Source organism: Cladophialophora bantiana, assembly GCF_000835475.1.
Source record: "Cladophialophora bantiana CBS 173.52 unplaced genomic scaffold supercont1.4, whole genome shotgun sequence".
Taxonomy (NCBI): Eukaryota; Fungi; Ascomycota; class Eurotiomycetes; order Chaetothyriales; family Herpotrichiellaceae; genus Cladophialophora; species Cladophialophora bantiana.
In genome coordinates, this window is record NW_015971578.1 from 53715 (window position 1) to 70749 (window position 17035).

A 17035-nucleotide genomic window follows, 5' to 3' on the forward strand; every position below is an offset into this window, starting at 1 on the left:
CCGACTGGGCGATGTTCTCATGAAGACAGCTGGTTGACGGCCATCAACCTTGGAAGAATATTTGGGCAGGCGAGACGGAAAGGGAGATGTTCCTGATTCCGATATCGATTACATGGCCGTGGCATAGGGCATCGTGTATTCTTGGTAACGATCCCACCCAAAAGTGCTCAGGCCCGCCGAGGTACTGCAGGGCTGCGGAGTGAGCATGCTTGGTAGAGGGAGCGGGGCGAATGACGATGTTGTGGTAGGAGAGCTGTAGGCAGGGGCGCTGTAGTATTGAGATGTATTGTATGCCGCTGTTGAGTAAGGTTGACTGAAGGAGGGGGCCGGAGATGGAAGTTGGATTTCGTTCACGCCCACGCTCGACCAAATATTGTGGTGTGAATCACAAGATGAGACAGGGCTTGGGCTTGAAGGCACAATCTTCCATGCCTCGACCGGAGCGGGCTGTATGGCTTGCAGGTGTTGTGACGGCCACCACTGCTCGGTGCCGGTCGAGCTGGGGAGCAGAGGAGTAGGGCGGATGACGTCGACGATCCTCGGGGGTGGAGGGAGAAGAGGCACGAAGAGACCCATGATGGCGGTGCGCACTTCGTCGCTTCGGCCACAGAGCAGCTCGCCCGCACCATCTTCCTCCATGCCCTCCAGAGCAAGAGCACTCGTCCGGTAGACAAATTTGTTGGCCGCCTGCACAAACTCTTCCTGCAATTTCTTGAGCTGTTGCTCCTTGTCGGACCAGTCCCAGGTGTTGGCGTTGGTGTCGACCGAGAAGATTTCCTTGTGATACTCGATCAGCGAATCAATGGTGTCTGTCGTCAGCTTGAAAGCAACCTCGTTCTGTGAAACCATGTCGACGTGGACGACATAGGCCTCGATGTGGATGAGTTGGTAGTTGAACAATGCTTCCACCAGAGGATTCGGATCTTTCTTTAACTCTGACTCGGGCGCTTTGGGCACCATTAATGAGCACAGTGACCAGATGGCATTGGGCGACGACAGAGTCTCGGTCAGACATCGAGTATGTTGAGGCACACTGTTGAGCGGTCGTTTGATCTTGTTGATTCGCTTGAGAGTGGCCGTCAGCCATGGCTCGACTTTCGTATTGAGGACCACGTTGCAGGTTGATCGCGGCGCAAAGGCGGCGGCCGAGGCGGGTAATAATATCGTCGGCATTATGAGTTAATGGACTTTGTATGATGAAACTATCTCTCCTACTACGGGGGAGATGCTGGGTTTTTGTTTTCTTTTTCTCACAGAGACATTCGACAACGGGGAGGGAAGGGCTGACCAGGCAGAAGCGACGAGATAATATCAGAGATGATGTAAAGACAGTTAGGGCAAATTGGATGAATGATTGCGGACGACGGAAGTGTATCTCTGGGCGGTCCCAACGAGGGAAGTAGTGTGCGCGCCTTGCAGAGAGGGTTCGGAGATGAAGTGGTAGGGAAGAGGAGGTGGTGGTGGTGATAGAGGGAAGAGGGCGGGAAGGCGGGGATGACGAAAAGGGCAAAGAGATAGAAGGAGGAGAGAGCCGTACCTTATATCCAGCGAAGGGAGAAGAGTCATCTATGGAAGTGATAGGCTGAAGACGGTAGAGCTAAGAATGGGGACCTGGCCCGGTCAGGCGCAGCAAGCGGTATGCAGTTGGATGGAGACATGGGTGGAAGAGGAAAATTGTGGATATGAGTCTCTTTCCACCCTCCATCAGCAACACGAGAGGTAGAAGGGGACTACGAGGACGGGCCTGAGGCATCATTACTCGGTACTAGGTAGGGATGAGCGAGATGGGATGCCACGGGACGCCATGGGGGTGTTTCCGGATGGAGCGAGGGAGGAAGCGAACGCACAAATCAGTCATCATCAGCAGCACCGTCTGCGTAGGTAGAGAAGGAGAGGGGAGGCGAATTCGGCAAACAGCGAAAAGAGGGCAAAAGCGACGAGGCGCAGCGGGACGAGAGAGGAGTAGTGAGAGGCAAGTGAGAGGCAAGTGAGAGGCAAGTCAAGACTGACTGAGAGTGTCAAGAGAGTCTGGCGCAGGCGAGGCCGAGAATCAAGGTTTCCCCATTTCTCTCTCCTCGCATCCAGCATCCAGCAGCCCCGCCCAGCTTCCACTTTTCCACTTTTTCCTCTTGGGATTCTTTTTTGCCTCTCTGCCAGCAATCCACAAGTCACTTACTCGGTACTCGCCCAATGCTGCATGGCTGCTGCATTGCGTCCCGCTTACGCATGGGGGCCTCTTCTCCTGCACCGGCACCGGCACCTGGACACGAACCTGATCCTGATCCTTAGACCTGACCTGCAACTTGCATCTACGCTACTGCACGTTCGACCCTCTGGTCCCTGCTGAGCATCGACTCTCCAAGGACAATGTGTGTCTGGGCCCTGCCACTGGCCATTCGTCATCATCAAAAGTCTCGCGCATGTTCCAGCTCAGCCCCTTCTTCCGAGCTGGACAGAAAGGACACAAGGACAGAATTGATTTAGTTGCATATGCAAGATCAGACGCTCCTCTCGCCCTTCCTCACCCCCATCCTCGCCATGCCACTGGTGGCCTGCTCGAGCACGCCCATCTTGCTTGAAATCAAACATGCTCACTTAAGCGCACCAGCATATGATTGCCAATGTCAAGTTTGATCAAGACTTCGTCAAACATGTAGTCATAGACGTGTGCGGAAATTGATCCTGGCCTCACCCTACGCCCCCCCCCCCCCTTCCGCCCCGATATCTTCCAACTTCCGCCCATATCCAGCCTCCTGGTCCTGGCCCTGTCATGGCGTCTGGATCAGCAAGCCGCACACGGTCAATATCCCCATTCTCCCAATTCACTGGTAGACAACCCTCGCAAGCCCGCCCGTTGACACGGCTGCCCCCGACGAAGTAGTGCTTCGATATGATTTCCACTTCTAGAAGACTGCTTGATTGTTCCGAGGCCGCCCAAGATGCCTTCAGATTGTCATCGTGCCCGGCCCAAGGCCCTGGCGTCTGGATTCCTTCGTAAATGCATGGCACTTTTTTGCGTGAGGCACGGTGATTATCAGCTACGGCCACCCAAGCAGCCTTCAATCTCATCACTTGCTCAATCACGGTTCAGGTAGGACATTGAACCGGGCTCCTGGATCCCTGGACGCACTTCTTCACGTAGCCGGTTGGTGGTCTCGTGGGAGGCTGGGGAGGGAGTGAGCTCTCCTGTTCTCGCCGTTGGCGTACTCGTAGACACATGCACAAACTCCAAAAGCTTTACGTATTCCACGGCCGGGTCGACTGTCTCAAGAGATCAGGAACCCTTAGTCGCCCGACAATGCGATTTGCAGAGCCGAGTTGGTGGTACGAGGCCCTTTGTTTCAGCACATATAAGTCAGCCTTTGAACTCTCCAGGGTTCTCGGTCTCGGTCTCCAAGAGAATCCAGAACCCACAAGCTTGTCCATCGCACAAGTTCAAAAATTCATGCCTGGCTGGGTTCGGGCGGTTTGATGACTGGTGGACGGTCAAGAATGCTCAACCAGTCGTTGACATGAGATGGCTGGTTGTTGTAAATCCGCCCGAGTTAGCTCGTGGAGGACAGCTGAGATGATCCCTTGTCAGAAGGCACTTCTGCAAAAGCATTGGCTGCTAGTCACGAACGTTGGTGTGGTACTCTATCTCACCATCCCTGCTACGTCCTCCTATTGGCTGCACACATTTCTTGACCTGACCATCTAGCATCATGTGACAATCTTTGGTGCCGTGCCCACCTGCTGGCACGATGAACGGACTTGGCTGGACGGTGCAGGAGACGCAAAGTACAAGTTTGTTGCAGCAGCCGCCGACATTGTTTCTAGATCGACAAGTCGCATGTTTCAGCCCAGGGATCCCAAACAGTGATGACAGTGCTGGTGCTGGAAAAAGAGGGAAAACGTTCTTCGAGAGGCAAGATGGTGATGAGATCGATGGCCGGGGAAGGCGAGGTTGGAAACAGGGCGGTCCCTGTCCTGTGTTAGGTGTGGCCGTCGTGGCCTGTGGCGGTGCACGTGCAGAGTGATGGAAACAAGGACGGCGTGGGCCACTTCGCCCGCATCGCCTCGTCGCCTTAACGATTACTCGGTACTGCCCTATCGGTCAGTCCGATCACGTGGATGCACCGAGTCCCCCTGCCTTGCTCTGCCGTACCTTTTGCAACGCTTCGGGTGAGGCTTTGCACCATGGATCATCAGAGACGTCTTCACCTCTGACATCTTGCTAGGAAAACAAAACACAACCAAAAGTTCGTCATGAAAGGATGACGATACGCAGCACCCACCCACGCAGGATGCGGGACCGCTGGAACATCTATTTGGGGATCAGGTCATTGTTTCTATGCAGGCCTGTTGTGCACATCTCCGAGCGGCTAATCATCCCAAAATGGTCATGTCCACCAGACCTTTGGCTGTCTTACGCAATTGCAACCAGCGACCGACAAAGGCACTGACTTGTTTGACCAACGGTTCCTCAACTGAACCTGGATTGTTGTTATGAATGCGTGTCTCGACTTGACACTGAGGTGACTACTATTGATTGTGAGCCATGCCAAGTCTCTTTTGAGTTATTCTATTCAAACTTTGGAGTCAAGTGAGGTGTCACGTCCTTGCGCGGATTTGGTTGCCGGTGAGTCTCATGTTTGGCGCCATGGTCACTATGTTTCATCTGTCTGCCTGGATTCCAGTACGCTGCTAGTTGCAATCTCAGCTGAGCTCACCTGCATTCAGCTCCCAGCGTGACAGAGTTTTCAATGACACCCAAAGAGCGCGAACGGATGAGGCACTTTCCAGCACTCAGGGAGTGCATAAACAATGCTGCGAGAAACGTCAACTGTCTAGTCATTGATACCGAAAATTGACAGATGAGTGACTGAGCGCGCTATTGATTGCCGCCAGTGGACAGGGTATCCGGTCGGCGCGACGACAACAGCTCCTTCGCCTCCGTCTTACTAGTAGGACAAGGCGGTAGGCGAGGAATGCGCACGATGGCCGCCACGTGCGACGTGGGCCTCTAGGGACCTTTTGTAACACTTTCTAACTGTACGCCTCAAAATGGGGTGAACGAAATGTGGTACGATGGTGCTGGTCCCATTAACAATGCAACAACTGATCAAAGATCTGTTCGATGCCACCTTCTCACTGCTAGACATCTTCGCTGAGAATGTTGTCTGAGCAACACAGCATGCAGGGTTGGGGCAACGGGGCGCATCACTACCTTCAGTAGAAGTGGTTGACGAGGTAGAAGTAAAGAAGGCAAGTGGCTGCCTCTTTGGGGAATCGCCATCGTTCGGTGAACTCGAGCATGTCATGAAACCTCTCACCAAGTGTGTGCTGTTTAACAGGCATTTGACTGTATTATCCGCGGTGGAATGCTGCTGCATTGAACGATAACTGACAGTGCGACAGGGAGACAAGCCCAAGGCCCTCGTTGGTCCAAAAGATATTATCAGTCATGGCTTAGTCTCCTCATGCTGTATCTGTTGAAGTGCCATCAATGAGAGAAGGTCGGCACAGGCTGCCCACAGATGAAACTTGGACCCTGAACTATAAGTATGCGTGCTGGACCACCCCGAATAGTGATTCACCAGCTGAGACGAGGCTGAGGCTCTCTTTTGTAAAGGACCTTTTTCTCCCCTTCTCCACGACAGCCTTGCTGGCTGGAAGGAAACTCTTAGTCCGGGCAAAAGGGAAGAAGGGGAAAAGGGGGCAAAAGGCTCCAAGGCTGTGCCAAGCAAGCAGCTGGTGGCAGGGTATTTTTAGATCCGTAGGGCCGGCTGGCCTGGCCTTTTGCCGACCCTTTTCAGAGAATTATCCTCTGGCACGTGCGGCTTCCAGCCCAATCAGCTCTGGGCGTCGGAGCTGGTCTGACCGTCCGCCGACATGTGCTGAGTGGAAGCTTTTCCCTTTTCACCCAAAAAAAATATCGAACAACCTGTTCAAGTTTCTCCCTCCCACCGACTTTCGTCATATTCGAGGTTTCCTCTGGGCCGTTGTCTTTGTCTTCCTTTGCGGATCTCTCTCTTCATTGTAGCGTTGGGGGTTTCGGGTACTTCTTTCACTGATTTGAGGGCATTTTTCTACTTAGGTTTTCAACTTAGGGGTAGCAGCTGTCATCCCCCTGAAGGCCTACTTTCTAGCTTTCTTGTCGATAAGGGACAGCTCTTTTTATTTTCTCGCTCGACAGTATTCGACATTGTCTCTAGCTCTCCAGCATTCTAGTCAACTGGATCAATATGTCAGCATATATCCGTCCTTCACTCAGGGCTGCCGGTGTTGCCGCGGTCGGTGCCACAGCTGGCTATACTGCCTGTCATTATTGGAGCACGACCTTCTTCCATTTTAACACAGTTCATGCCGAACCACCGCCGTCGGATGCCAAGGCTGCTTTGAAGAAGATGGATTGGAAAGGCTTCACGGAGCTCAAGCTCGAAAAGGCTGAAATGGTCAATCACAACGTCAAGAGACTGACATTTGCTTTACCTGACGATTCATCAATCACCGGCATCCCCCCAGTCAGTAAGTATGAACCATCAGTTGACCGTGGGAAGCCAGATCTCCTGACTCTTGTACAGCATCTCTCTTGACCAGACATACACCTGAGGGTGCCTGGATTCCAGTCTTCAGACCATACACGCCTGTCAGCGCCAATGGTAAGTCTTCTTAATCTCTTTCGCTGCAATGGGCTCTTGGGGCTGATTTACCACGTGCAAAGACCAACCCGGATATGTGACGTTCATGGTCAAGAAGTATCCTAACGGCAAGGGATCCGGCAAGATGCACTCTCTGAAACCGGGGGATTCGATGTTGTTCAAGCCACTACACGAGTTTGACTACAAGCCGAATCAGTACTCGGCCATGACTTTCATCGCCGGTGGATCCGGCATCACCCCCATCTACCAGCTGACGCGGGCGATCCTCGACAATCCGGAGGACAAGACCAAGATCGCGCTTGTCTACGCGAACAACACCGAGGAAGATATCCTGCTGAAATCCGAATTCGACCAACTGGCGCAGCAGTTCCCCGACCGCTTCACCAGGACCTACACCGTTGGCAAGACCACGCCAGAGAATGAGGGCCTCTACCACAAGGGGTACGTGAACAAGGCCATGCTGAGCCAGGTGATGCCCCACAAGATGAAGGAGCGGAACGTCAAGGTTCTCGTCAGCGGGCCGCCAGCCATGATCGAAGCGGTGGCCGGCGCCAAGGGCGGCTTTGGATGGACGCAAGGCAGCCTGGGCGGAATCCTCGGAGAACTGGGATACACCAAGGAAGAAGTGCACAAGTTTTAACTGGAGATTCGGCATGGTCGGGGTCACGGCATAGCATGGTGCTGTGGCCGAGGGATCGGGGATTATTATCTATTCGAAGTCTATATTATTACTAGAATTAGGGTGAGACTTTGGTGTCCTTGTACGGGGCGTTTTGAGGGCTAGGGGGCGCTAGACATAGATTACTCCGCAGGTAGACAGATACATAGATGGAGACCGGAGAGGAGAGGGGAGAGAGGAGAGAGCAGAGTGAACGCGCCGCCAAACGAACAGGGCAGTCGTGATACTACAAATGATATGGACTCGGTACTTGGTGCGTGTGTGTAGTCGTCGATGGAAGTTCTCGGAGCAACTCGTATGGACCGAGTCCTCGGTGGGTAATACGCTTCGTCCGTCCGGCCCGGTGGTTTGCTGACTTGCTGGCTCCTTGGTTTTGGCTGAATGCTTGGTTGCATCATCCACATGCACATCCACACAGACCAAGCTATTACGGAACCAAACAAACTCCACCTGTTCCAACAAGATTCTCACAAGCTTATCCGACGTCCCAGTTCCCCTCCCCTCCATAACTATCTGTCTCGCATCGCCTAGCTACCTACATACGCAATTCTGCGTATTCCGGTTGTTCTCTCCTTCACTCTCTCGCGCGCTGACAGACACGGTGCCGGCGGCCGGCGGCCGGAAATGGAAGGAACCCACTAACAACGAAACTCACTCACTCGCTCACGGACGCGGATCTGGCTTTGTTTCGCTCTCGCTCTCGGTCACTGCTCATGTGAAAACAAGGTGACGTCCCGTGCGCTTCCTTGACCATGCAAGCCTTTGGTGAGTTGTTTCTTTTCTTCCCTTTTTGACTGATCGATGGGGTGGGTGATGACGATGACGATGATTGTCGTCGTGGTGGTCGCCGTGGAAAAGCATCTTGATTGTAATCTTCCTCTATGCTGGCTGTGAGGAACATGCTGCGGAAGCAAGCGCTGATCAATCTCGCATTCTCAGTCCCCAAGAATCGAAAGGTATGTATTGTGATGTATATGCCATGCGCCGCTCCCCACCGCAAGCGAGCAAATTTCTCTTCCTTCACCACCCTAACCCCCCTCCCATCACTGCCTTTTTTTCTCTCTCACAAACAATGGATATAATGCTAATCGAGAGGTGATAATCGTTTCTTCATTCTAGCCCAAATTCGACCTCACCCTCCGCATCATCGACCTGACCAATATTCCCTTGATCTATGGCACCGCGTGCGTGCGGTGGCACCTCTCGTCGTCCAACGCGGCCGAGCACCGCGGGCGCACCGACAAGGCGCCCATCGAAGAACACAAGGCGACATGGGACTACTGCAAGGAGATTCCCGTGCGCCTGACCATCGACAAGACGGGCATGCTGCAAGAGTGTGACATCCACTTTGAGGTACTGCAGGAGTTCCAGGAGGGCGGAAGAGGCGGTCGCGTTCACCTGGGCAATGTCAAACTCAACCTGGCCGAGTATACCCGCCTCGCGGACCTGTCGCCGTCGGACCGCGATCCGCAGGATGAGGCCGATGACGGGAGCATTACTAGGAGATATCTACTGCAGGACAGCAAGGTCAACAGCACGCTCAAGATCGGGATCAAAATGAGGCAGACCGAGGGCGACTCGAATTTCATTGCGCCTCCACTGAGGTCGGCCATGGTGGTCGGAGGCATCGCCGGTGTTTTGACTACCGAGGCTGGAGAAGGAGACGATATCCCAAGCATCACCAGCAAAACGAGAGAATTATCAGAAGCCCAGGACATTTACCGCAGAACACTGGCGGCGACGTGGGCTTGTCAAGCCGGAGAACTCCCCCCAGATAAATTGATCGAGAACCTATTTGCCGGAGGAGACGGAAGACGGGCGCAGCCGTCGAGCAGCAAGGCCAACCAACAGCAGCAACAGCAGCAGCAACAACAGCACACCCGGCTCGGTTCGCGCGAAGAGAATGGCAGCAGTTCAAGCGATGAGCCAAGACGACCCGTCACTCCGCGTCAGCTATTGACGCCCCAGATGGCCGCTGGCGGGCAGGGCCACGGCCAGGGGCACCGACGGGGATCAAGTCGAGATTCTCCCACTCTGCAAACAGCTGCAACAAGCGCCGTGAGTGGCCGATCGAGTATCGAGCAGCAGGTCCACGCCAGTCCGCAGGACCATCGACGGCGTGATCGACCCGACTATCACGAGTTTACCGAATTTGACCTAAGGGACGATTTGCGGAGTTGGCAAGTCCGAGTAAGATGATAATCCATCATCACTAGGCAGAACTACTTCCTGAAATATGCTCTATCCCCCTCGATGGCGGATATGCGTTTGAGGCGGAGCGTGGGGGTCCTTGCCTGTTGTATCCCCATCTGACCTGCTCGCGTGGCTCGTTATCCTCTGCCCCAAGATGAGTATAAACCGGTGGCTTGCAATAGCAAAAAGCATGTCTCCTCATGCTGAAAGGCCGATTGAACGCAACGCCATAATGCGGACACCTGTATTTGGGCTGTTCATCCGAGTTCACCGAAGTAACGTGAGAGCTGACGGTACCGTTGCTCGCGAAATCCGGAAGCTTCCGCATATTGTGCACACAGGACGATTCTTCTGAGATGTGGAGTCTGTCGTCTTCATGGTAGCAGAGAATATGGGGTCTCGCGGTCCGGGTTGGGATGCAGGACGAGCAAGAGGTTCGGCCTTGGGATGTTGGCCTGGGCGGCTGGCCATGCCCATTTTGACTGGCGCGGCGGACGAAATAGCAATGCAAACATTTGGAGCCATTGGTTTTCGCTCGAACGGTGCGTCGGTTCAGTGTCCTTGCATTCCCGCCCCAGTAATGCCGCATCTGAGTCGTGACGCCTACAAACTTCGATAGGGGTTACTTGGCTTTGCACTTTTGAACTCTGAGTTCGTGATGGCGCGTGCTATCGTCGAATGTGAGCCCACGGGAAGGGCCATAATATTACGGCGAGGATTGCTTCTGGGCCAGGTGTTGGCGGATAGCCTCCAAGTCACCGAATTCTCTGTTGTCGAGACACGACGCGTTTTCAGCCAGTTTTCGCTGGTACCAGGGGCAAGCGAAAGAGCCATGACGGACGCGGTGGGGTCGTCAGTCGTTTCCGCCGCTATGGTGAGCGTTTTAATTGTGCGCTCGGGAGACTGGTTCTCTATCAGCAGCACGACTTCGTTTGCTGGATGTGTGGGGCGACGATGGATTACGAGAGTCCATGGTTTCACCATCCCAGCCTTGCGAATAGTCGAAAGAGCTGCCACTGAGGCTGGAACTTTGCGCTGTCCCCACAGAGGTCGCCGAAGGTCTGACTCCATTCTTCCGGTCCTGGGCTTTGCAGAGAATGTTTGATGAAGTAAACATGAGGTGGTGTTAGATGCGCTCTAAACTGGGGGAGAAGGGTGTTCCAAGCACTCGAGGTGATTGGTTTTGCGAACCTGGAATGGGGTGCGTGACTTGGCTGAACGATGGGCGAGTGGGGGTATATGCATGATTTGAGCTTCGCTCCTTCGTGGAGGAATGGATATTCTCTCTCTCTCTCTCTTTATTCCGTTTCTACTTCTGATTTCGATTGAACGTTTCTTCAGGCATTCAGGCTGATCAGAATGACTAGACCTATTTCGGCTTAGTACTTCTTTCCTTTTCTGCAAAAGTGACGTCAGCACTCCTGATCACTGCCGCGGCTCAGCGTTGTAATTGGTCGAACATCCCTTGACTCTGATTAGTCATTGAGAGATCTACTTGGACTTGTAGACAAGTCGCACGTGAGGCTAGAGCAGTTTGTTTCCCGGCGAGACTTTTTTCCAGTCGCGGGAGAATGCGTTGCGTCTCAATCTACTGCCAAATAATTTTCAGTTTACTACCTTTGATCAATCGGCCATAGCTGTGACAGTTAATGCGCGTCATATATGTTAGCTCGTGCGACCAAACCGGTCCATGTCTGCCTGCGATGCCAGAGAAATCTTGCCAGGGCCAACTTCAATTCACCAGGAGCCGCAGAGTCTGTCTACCGTTGTGTACCGCGACGATGGCAGACTGCAGCGACACACCCGCTGATACACGAAGAAGTCGCCGACGACTACAAAGACAATAAAAATTTCTCTGAAAGCAATTTTCAGCCCGAACCGACAAGCCCACCTCGGCCCAGTGTCCGGCGCCTGAGGTTTCGCAAATGGACGCCCAAACCAACCGCCCAACTCGGTGTCAACTCCCTTGGAAAACCCGCAGAGGTTTTGCTCCTGCCTACGAGAGATCGGCGAATACCGCAAGTTCCCAAGGATGAAGGAACGGAAAAGATGCTAGGAAGTACATTGCAAGAGTCCATCGACTCGGAGAACGTCCCGCTCAGCGGGCAGAAACTGGCAGAGAACATTGAGCAGGTTCGTTCCTTGGTTGGCAAGATGCGCGGACAACTCGAAAAGCACGAATGGATAGCCCTGAAAAGGCATCTGGCCAGCGGGTTTCAAAAAGCGCAATTGAAAAAGTACATCCGTCTGCGCAAAGGCAACCTCTCTTCGCCAGAGGATCTCGAGAAATGCAACAAGAGGGAAATCATCAAGTACTTGGTCGAAGAAGTCTGGGGCTTCACCACTCCGGTGCAAGATGAGTCTTCCGCCCCCTCTGGTAAACAGTCGAAGATGGTCCTTTCTCTGCGGGAACCCGTCAAGCTCGACCACCTGTTGATGCATCCTAGTCAGCCCTTGAAAAGAATCGCCGAGGAGCTAGATGTTCAAATCGATGTTCATCCGTCTCAGTGCAGGATTAGAGCGATGGGATCCAAATCCAATGCTCAGCAAGCACTACAAAGGATTTCTCGATACACAAAAAATCTGGGACAAATTGTCATACAACTGAAGGGATCCCGTTATGCCATGTACTACGACCCCGCTTCGAGGGACTCTCTCAACGCGTACCTGAAATCGATCCAACGAAAATACCAAGGCTTGAATATTGGGATGGACGAGCAATGTATCAGAATTGTCCACCTTGGAAACCCCCGTGGTGCTGACCAGGCTCGCCGGGAGATCTTGCTTTCTGTTCCAACAGAGAATATTTCAGAGAAGTCAGCCATCTGGCCACCGGTGGGCATATCAGCAACCGCGCTTCAGCCTTTCCCAACTCCGTCTGAATTTCCTGCGATATTACATCATTCTCAGTGGGCGAGGCTGGTATCTAGTTTCCCGAGTTCGAAGACTTCGAATGCTATTAATCGCAAGACTACCGCACTCGCACCACTTCTGCAAGGTTTGCGAGAGATATTTGACCCAAGCACTAGGATTCACAATGCTAGCAACCGACAAGAACTTTACTATGATGTGGCCGCTAGGTTTGGGCAGGCTTTGATACAACAGATTCCACGAGCAGTCGAAGGTGGTGTCGATAAAGACAACACTGGCTCAGCGGAGGGGCAGGGTGGGCCGACAATCGCTGTCCCAGCACGAGGTTGTAAACCTGAAAAGTCTGACATTCGCGAGCACAATTCATCAACAGAGGACCAAAGAGCAGAGGACGGTTTTTCCCAGGTTCAGAGGAACGCATCGAATGTCGTGAACCATGAGCCTCCTTCCGACATCACATCGAATGCCCAAGATGCACATGGTGAAGATGAAAGAGAAGCACTATCAGAGCGGACAGCCCCAACACAGGGGGCTGAAATGAAGCGCTTCGTGGGAGGAGGACCATTCCTGGCACAGCACCTTGCGCTCATGGAATCCTGGTCCCAAGCGCCACCGGAGGCCTCGAAGGATGTAGACAAAAATGCCCGCGCGATACTGCGCCTGGAGCTCTTACCGATTTCAACTTCGAAAGGCTTGCCGACTTTTGAAATATATGTCACCGCCGGTGAATCCATCGGTGGACAACGACCTCGACTCAAAATCATTCGGGTAACGGCAATTCACCATGAAAATCATTTTACGGTGCTGTGTCCACAGAACGACATCGACGTTCAATTCACTCAGCAACTCAAGCAAGATCTCATATACCCTGGATCTTCCGAGACTGACATTGCCCAACTCTTGATAAATGCCTTGCGTGGCTATATCGGCAATGCGCAAGCCCGCGGTTCGTCAGATTGGGTGTTTTTACCATTTCTCACTCTGCAGGTCCATCACAGTTTGTTGGACGCGCACAAACGGATCCAGCATGCTGTCACCCAAGATGAAAACACCGGAACTCGAGACGCGGCGGAGGCAGAAAGCAAGAAGAGCACGCCCGGGATGGCCGAAAAGAAGCAGGAATATATTCTCCGATCAGTGGATGTTGTTGACGTTGATTCGCGGCTCTTCTCAGTCGACTCGGCTTCCAGGCTCCCGAAGAACAAGTCTAGCCTCAAGTCCATGTCCAAGCACAGCCCTCAGCCAGCAGCAAACCTTTGCTTGGACCACGTCACGTATACTGGCGCGGTTGCTACGAGACAAGAGCTTCGCCTCGCTGAGCGACCTTTGCTGTCCGCTCCCACGTTGGCGCAGCCGGACTTTCCTACCTTCGTCAAGGCAGCGTTGGAATTGGTGAAGCGACTGGGTGAGAACCGTATGAAGCCAGCTCCTGGCCAGACTGATCTCTGAATGCGGTCGAAGAAACGGATGTCAAGGACGAAAAAGGTGGCAATTAGGAACTAGAACCCAGTTGCAAGAGATTGAATTTGCCAGTCTTCGAGGTTATAAGGGAAGTTCCGTAAGTGACGCATGGTGTATTTGCATTAACGATACCCACGGACGTTGGAGTCATGCCTTCTCCTCTCAGTCCACATTATCTCCAGGGCTTCGGGCTTGTAGTCACATTTTCTACATCTGTACACTAAAAATACCACGGCTCTTCATATTTTGTGGCGAGACTGGAGAACTTGGAACATGATGAAGAGAGGCCTGGGACGGTCTTTTTTGCACCAGTACTGAGTATGTACGGTACATCGCCCCTAACTACCTAGTTAACTCCCAATGCAAAGCGCAGAACAAACAAGCGTAGCCGCTCACGCGTGGCATTCCAAATCAATTACCACGTCTCGGGTTCCATGCATGGGACACTGCTTCCCTCATCATATTCAACAGTTCAACAAAAGAACTCGGCGTCGCAATTCGATCCCTCCTACCTAATGAGTCTTCAGATACTCCGTGACAGCGGGGCCGATTGAAGGCCTGCGGGACCCGTTGGGCGTGGCGGTGATCGAGCCTCTGCGTTGGGCCAGGGCATCTTCGGCGCGGCCGTGGTTTGGCAGCACGTTGGTCACGGAGGGCACGTAGGACGAACGGCGCGGGGGCGGACCCTGACCGCCGTCCACAGAGTACTGCGTGGCGAGTTGGTTCTGGTCGTGCTCGTCGAACTCGTCGATCTGGGTCGTCTTGAATTTCCGGGCGGGGATGTTTTTGGCGAAGAGGATGTCGAGTTCGTGGAACGAGCGATCCTGGAACAATCGGTCAAATTAGTTCCATTGACATCGACTTTCATCGAGGGTGGGGGACGGGAGGGAAACGGACCTTTGTCTCTGGGAGCCTGAAGAATGCCCAGATGAAGACGAGCCAAGCACAGCCGCCCCACACGAAGCCAGTGTAGCCCTGCAAGTTCCAGGCCTTGGGGTTCATGAAAAAGTTCTCGAGGGTGCCGCCGATGACGCCGGTGATGTTGGACACGTTCCGCGCGAGGCAGATGGTCTTCTGTCTCAGTCTGGTCGACCCGATCTCAGCCGGCAAAGCCCAACCCAGCTGGCCGGCGCTGAGCTGGAAGGTGACAGTCCAAACCAAGGTCAGCACGGCTTGCGTCCAAGCAACAGAGGGACGATTGGTCCAGGGATTGAGAATGCCGATGAGGCACAACTCGATGGCCATGGCGCACATTCCCCAAACATAGACGGTTCGGCGGCCGCAGTATCTAAAGGATTGGTATGTGTAAGGATGGCGGCACACAGAGCTGGGGGGAAATGAAATCGAGAAATTGACTTACGGCATGAGCAAGAACCAATTGGCGAAGCAGGCCAACAGAGCAAGGCCATTAGCACCAACACCCAAAGAATAAGCCGCCTTTGTGTCCAAGCCCACTTGTTGAAAGACTGGTTTCCGATGTTAGTGCCAAACACTGTTCGTAGGCGAGAGAAACTCACAATATGTCGACGCGTAAGCAAAGCAGAGACCACACACAAGCTGGCCACCAAAGACAACGCAGGCAATCTCTGTTCGACGTCTCTCAAAACCTTGGAAACAATCGAAATACGAGGTACCCACGGCGAGTTGCTCCTCCAAGTTGTTCGTGTAGACAATGGTTGCCAGAGTTCTCTTGGGATCCAAACCGGGACCAGCGGCCTGCAGTCTGCGGATAGACCTCTCTGCCTCTTCGAGCCTGTTGTGGCGAACAAGATGATAGGGCGACTCTGGAGCGAACCAGATCAAAGGGATGAGGAACGCAGGCCAGACCCATTGAATTGCAAAGGGGATCCTGTATCCCCACTGGTCGTTTCTGCTGACAAGCCCACGCAGGACGCCACCGGAGATGAACTGGCCGATGATAAAACACATGTTCACGTACGAAGTGAAGAAGACGCGGAGCTGGAGCGGGAGAACCTCCGATGCGTACGCGGGTGCTGTGGTGGCAAACTGAAGTACGGATTAGTGCTTGAATGACCCATGAACAGTGTAGCAATGACTTACGATTCCCCATTCGAACCCGAGTAAAATCTCTCCCACAAGGAGGACTTCCTTGCTTGGTGCGAAGAAGACGATGAAAAGGAAGCAGGTCATGACACAGAGGGTGCACAGCAGGACATTGCGAGGACCAAACGCTGTGACCAGCCACCCGTTTATGATCGTACCTAAGATTGAACCACAGCCTGCGACAGTTGTTAATGATGAGGCCATTGTGCACATTATGCGGGTCGTGAAAGCCTACCAGAGCCTTGCCCAAGACCAGACTGCCAACCGGCAGTGAGCGAATAACCAGTAGGCGTCTGTTTCGTGACGCCGACCCAGTCGCCATACTTTCTCTGGAATGATGCTATGAGGATGATCAGGCGAGAACATAAAACAAGGACTTCAGATTCCACTCACGGTATGCATAAAAGTTGCCCAAAAGATTTGTATCGTATCCCTATTTCGGTCAGACTCAGCAGGGAAAGCAGAATTGTCAGCGGCGACGTACCTCCATGATGACACAGGTTGAGATGACCAAGCTCCAAGTGATGGCTTTCTTGTAGACCTTGATGGCCTGGCGGATTGTCATGTCCTTCTCGTCTTTGGCCACATCTTGAGCCGCAACACTCAGCTTCTTGTCTCCCCACTGTTCCTCTCTCCATGTGCGGTCGAAGTTGCCGTTGGGCTCGTCGAAGTGGATCACATCCTGGCCTTTTTCTGACATTTTGAACACAAGACGTCTTTAGTGTAGGATTGCGCTTGGTCTTTGGCTCGGTGTGTTGCAACGATCAAGAGCACCGGGCGTAGTGGAGAGCTGGTACTTATAGTTGTTTGGACTCAGTCGCAACAATCCTTCCTCACCACATTTCGCTAAAAGAAGTCCATTTCCGTGAATAGTGGTTATGCCCGCCATGGTGTATGCTATCGTGGCGTTACCTGGTTGCAATCAGCAAGAGCTGGAGAAGTAACAACATTGAGGCCACACAATGCCGACAGTGACGGCGGACAATGGCGGGTTTGGGCGTGTGTGATTTGTTGATGCTTCTTAGCATCTTGGAGGAAGAAAGTCTAGTACGAGGCGTGGCATCAGATCAATCATCGGAGCCCCCCACAAGAGTCGATCAGACTCAGTCTAGAACTGGTAGAA

At 53.2% G+C, this 17035-nt stretch overlaps 5 protein-coding genes across 5 annotated transcripts; 3 read left to right on the plus strand and 2 right to left on the minus strand.

Moving 5' to 3' along the window:
- Nucleotides 1–108: 108 nt before the first annotated feature.
- Nucleotides 109–1173, minus strand: Z519_02833 (uncharacterized protein; the record flags this gene model as incomplete). Its single annotated transcript, XM_016760588.1, has 1 exon — nt 109–1173. The coding sequence occupies one exon, from the start codon at nt 1171–1173 to the stop codon at nt 109–111; it is 1065 nt and encodes a 354-aa protein (XP_016622438.1).
- Nucleotides 1174–6227: 5054 nt separating this feature from the next.
- Z519_02834 (uncharacterized protein) lies at nt 6228–7284 on the plus strand (the record flags this gene model as incomplete). Its single annotated transcript, XM_016760589.1, has 3 exons — nt 6228–6510; nt 6567–6644; nt 6707–7284. The coding sequence occupies 3 exons, from the start codon at nt 6228–6230 to the stop codon at nt 7282–7284; spliced, it is 939 nt and encodes a 312-aa protein (XP_016622439.1).
- A 938-nt stretch (nt 7285–8222) lies between these two features.
- Nucleotides 8223–9522, plus strand: Z519_02835 (uncharacterized protein; the record flags this gene model as incomplete). Its single annotated transcript, XM_016760590.1, has 2 exons — nt 8223–8279; nt 8443–9522. The coding sequence occupies 2 exons, from the start codon at nt 8223–8225 to the stop codon at nt 9520–9522; spliced, it is 1137 nt and encodes a 378-aa protein (XP_016622440.1).
- Nucleotides 9523–11178: 1656 nt separating this feature from the next.
- On the plus strand, nt 11179–13836 carry Z519_02836 (uncharacterized protein; the record flags this gene model as incomplete). Its single annotated transcript, XM_016760591.1, has 1 exon — nt 11179–13836. The coding sequence occupies one exon, from the start codon at nt 11179–11181 to the stop codon at nt 13834–13836; it is 2658 nt and encodes an 885-aa protein (XP_016622441.1).
- A 524-nt stretch (nt 13837–14360) lies between these two features.
- Nucleotides 14361–16612, minus strand: Z519_02837 (uncharacterized protein; the record flags this gene model as incomplete). The annotated part of the gene is made up of 8 exons (XM_016760592.1): nt 14361–14672; nt 14746–15136; nt 15209–15314; nt 15366–15855; nt 15910–16088; nt 16148–16252; nt 16306–16345; nt 16397–16612. 8 exons carry the CDS (start codon nt 16610–16612, stop codon nt 14361–14363), a joined length of 1839 nt encoding a protein of 612 aa, XP_016622442.1.
- Between the last annotated feature and the right edge of the window lie 423 nt (nt 16613–17035).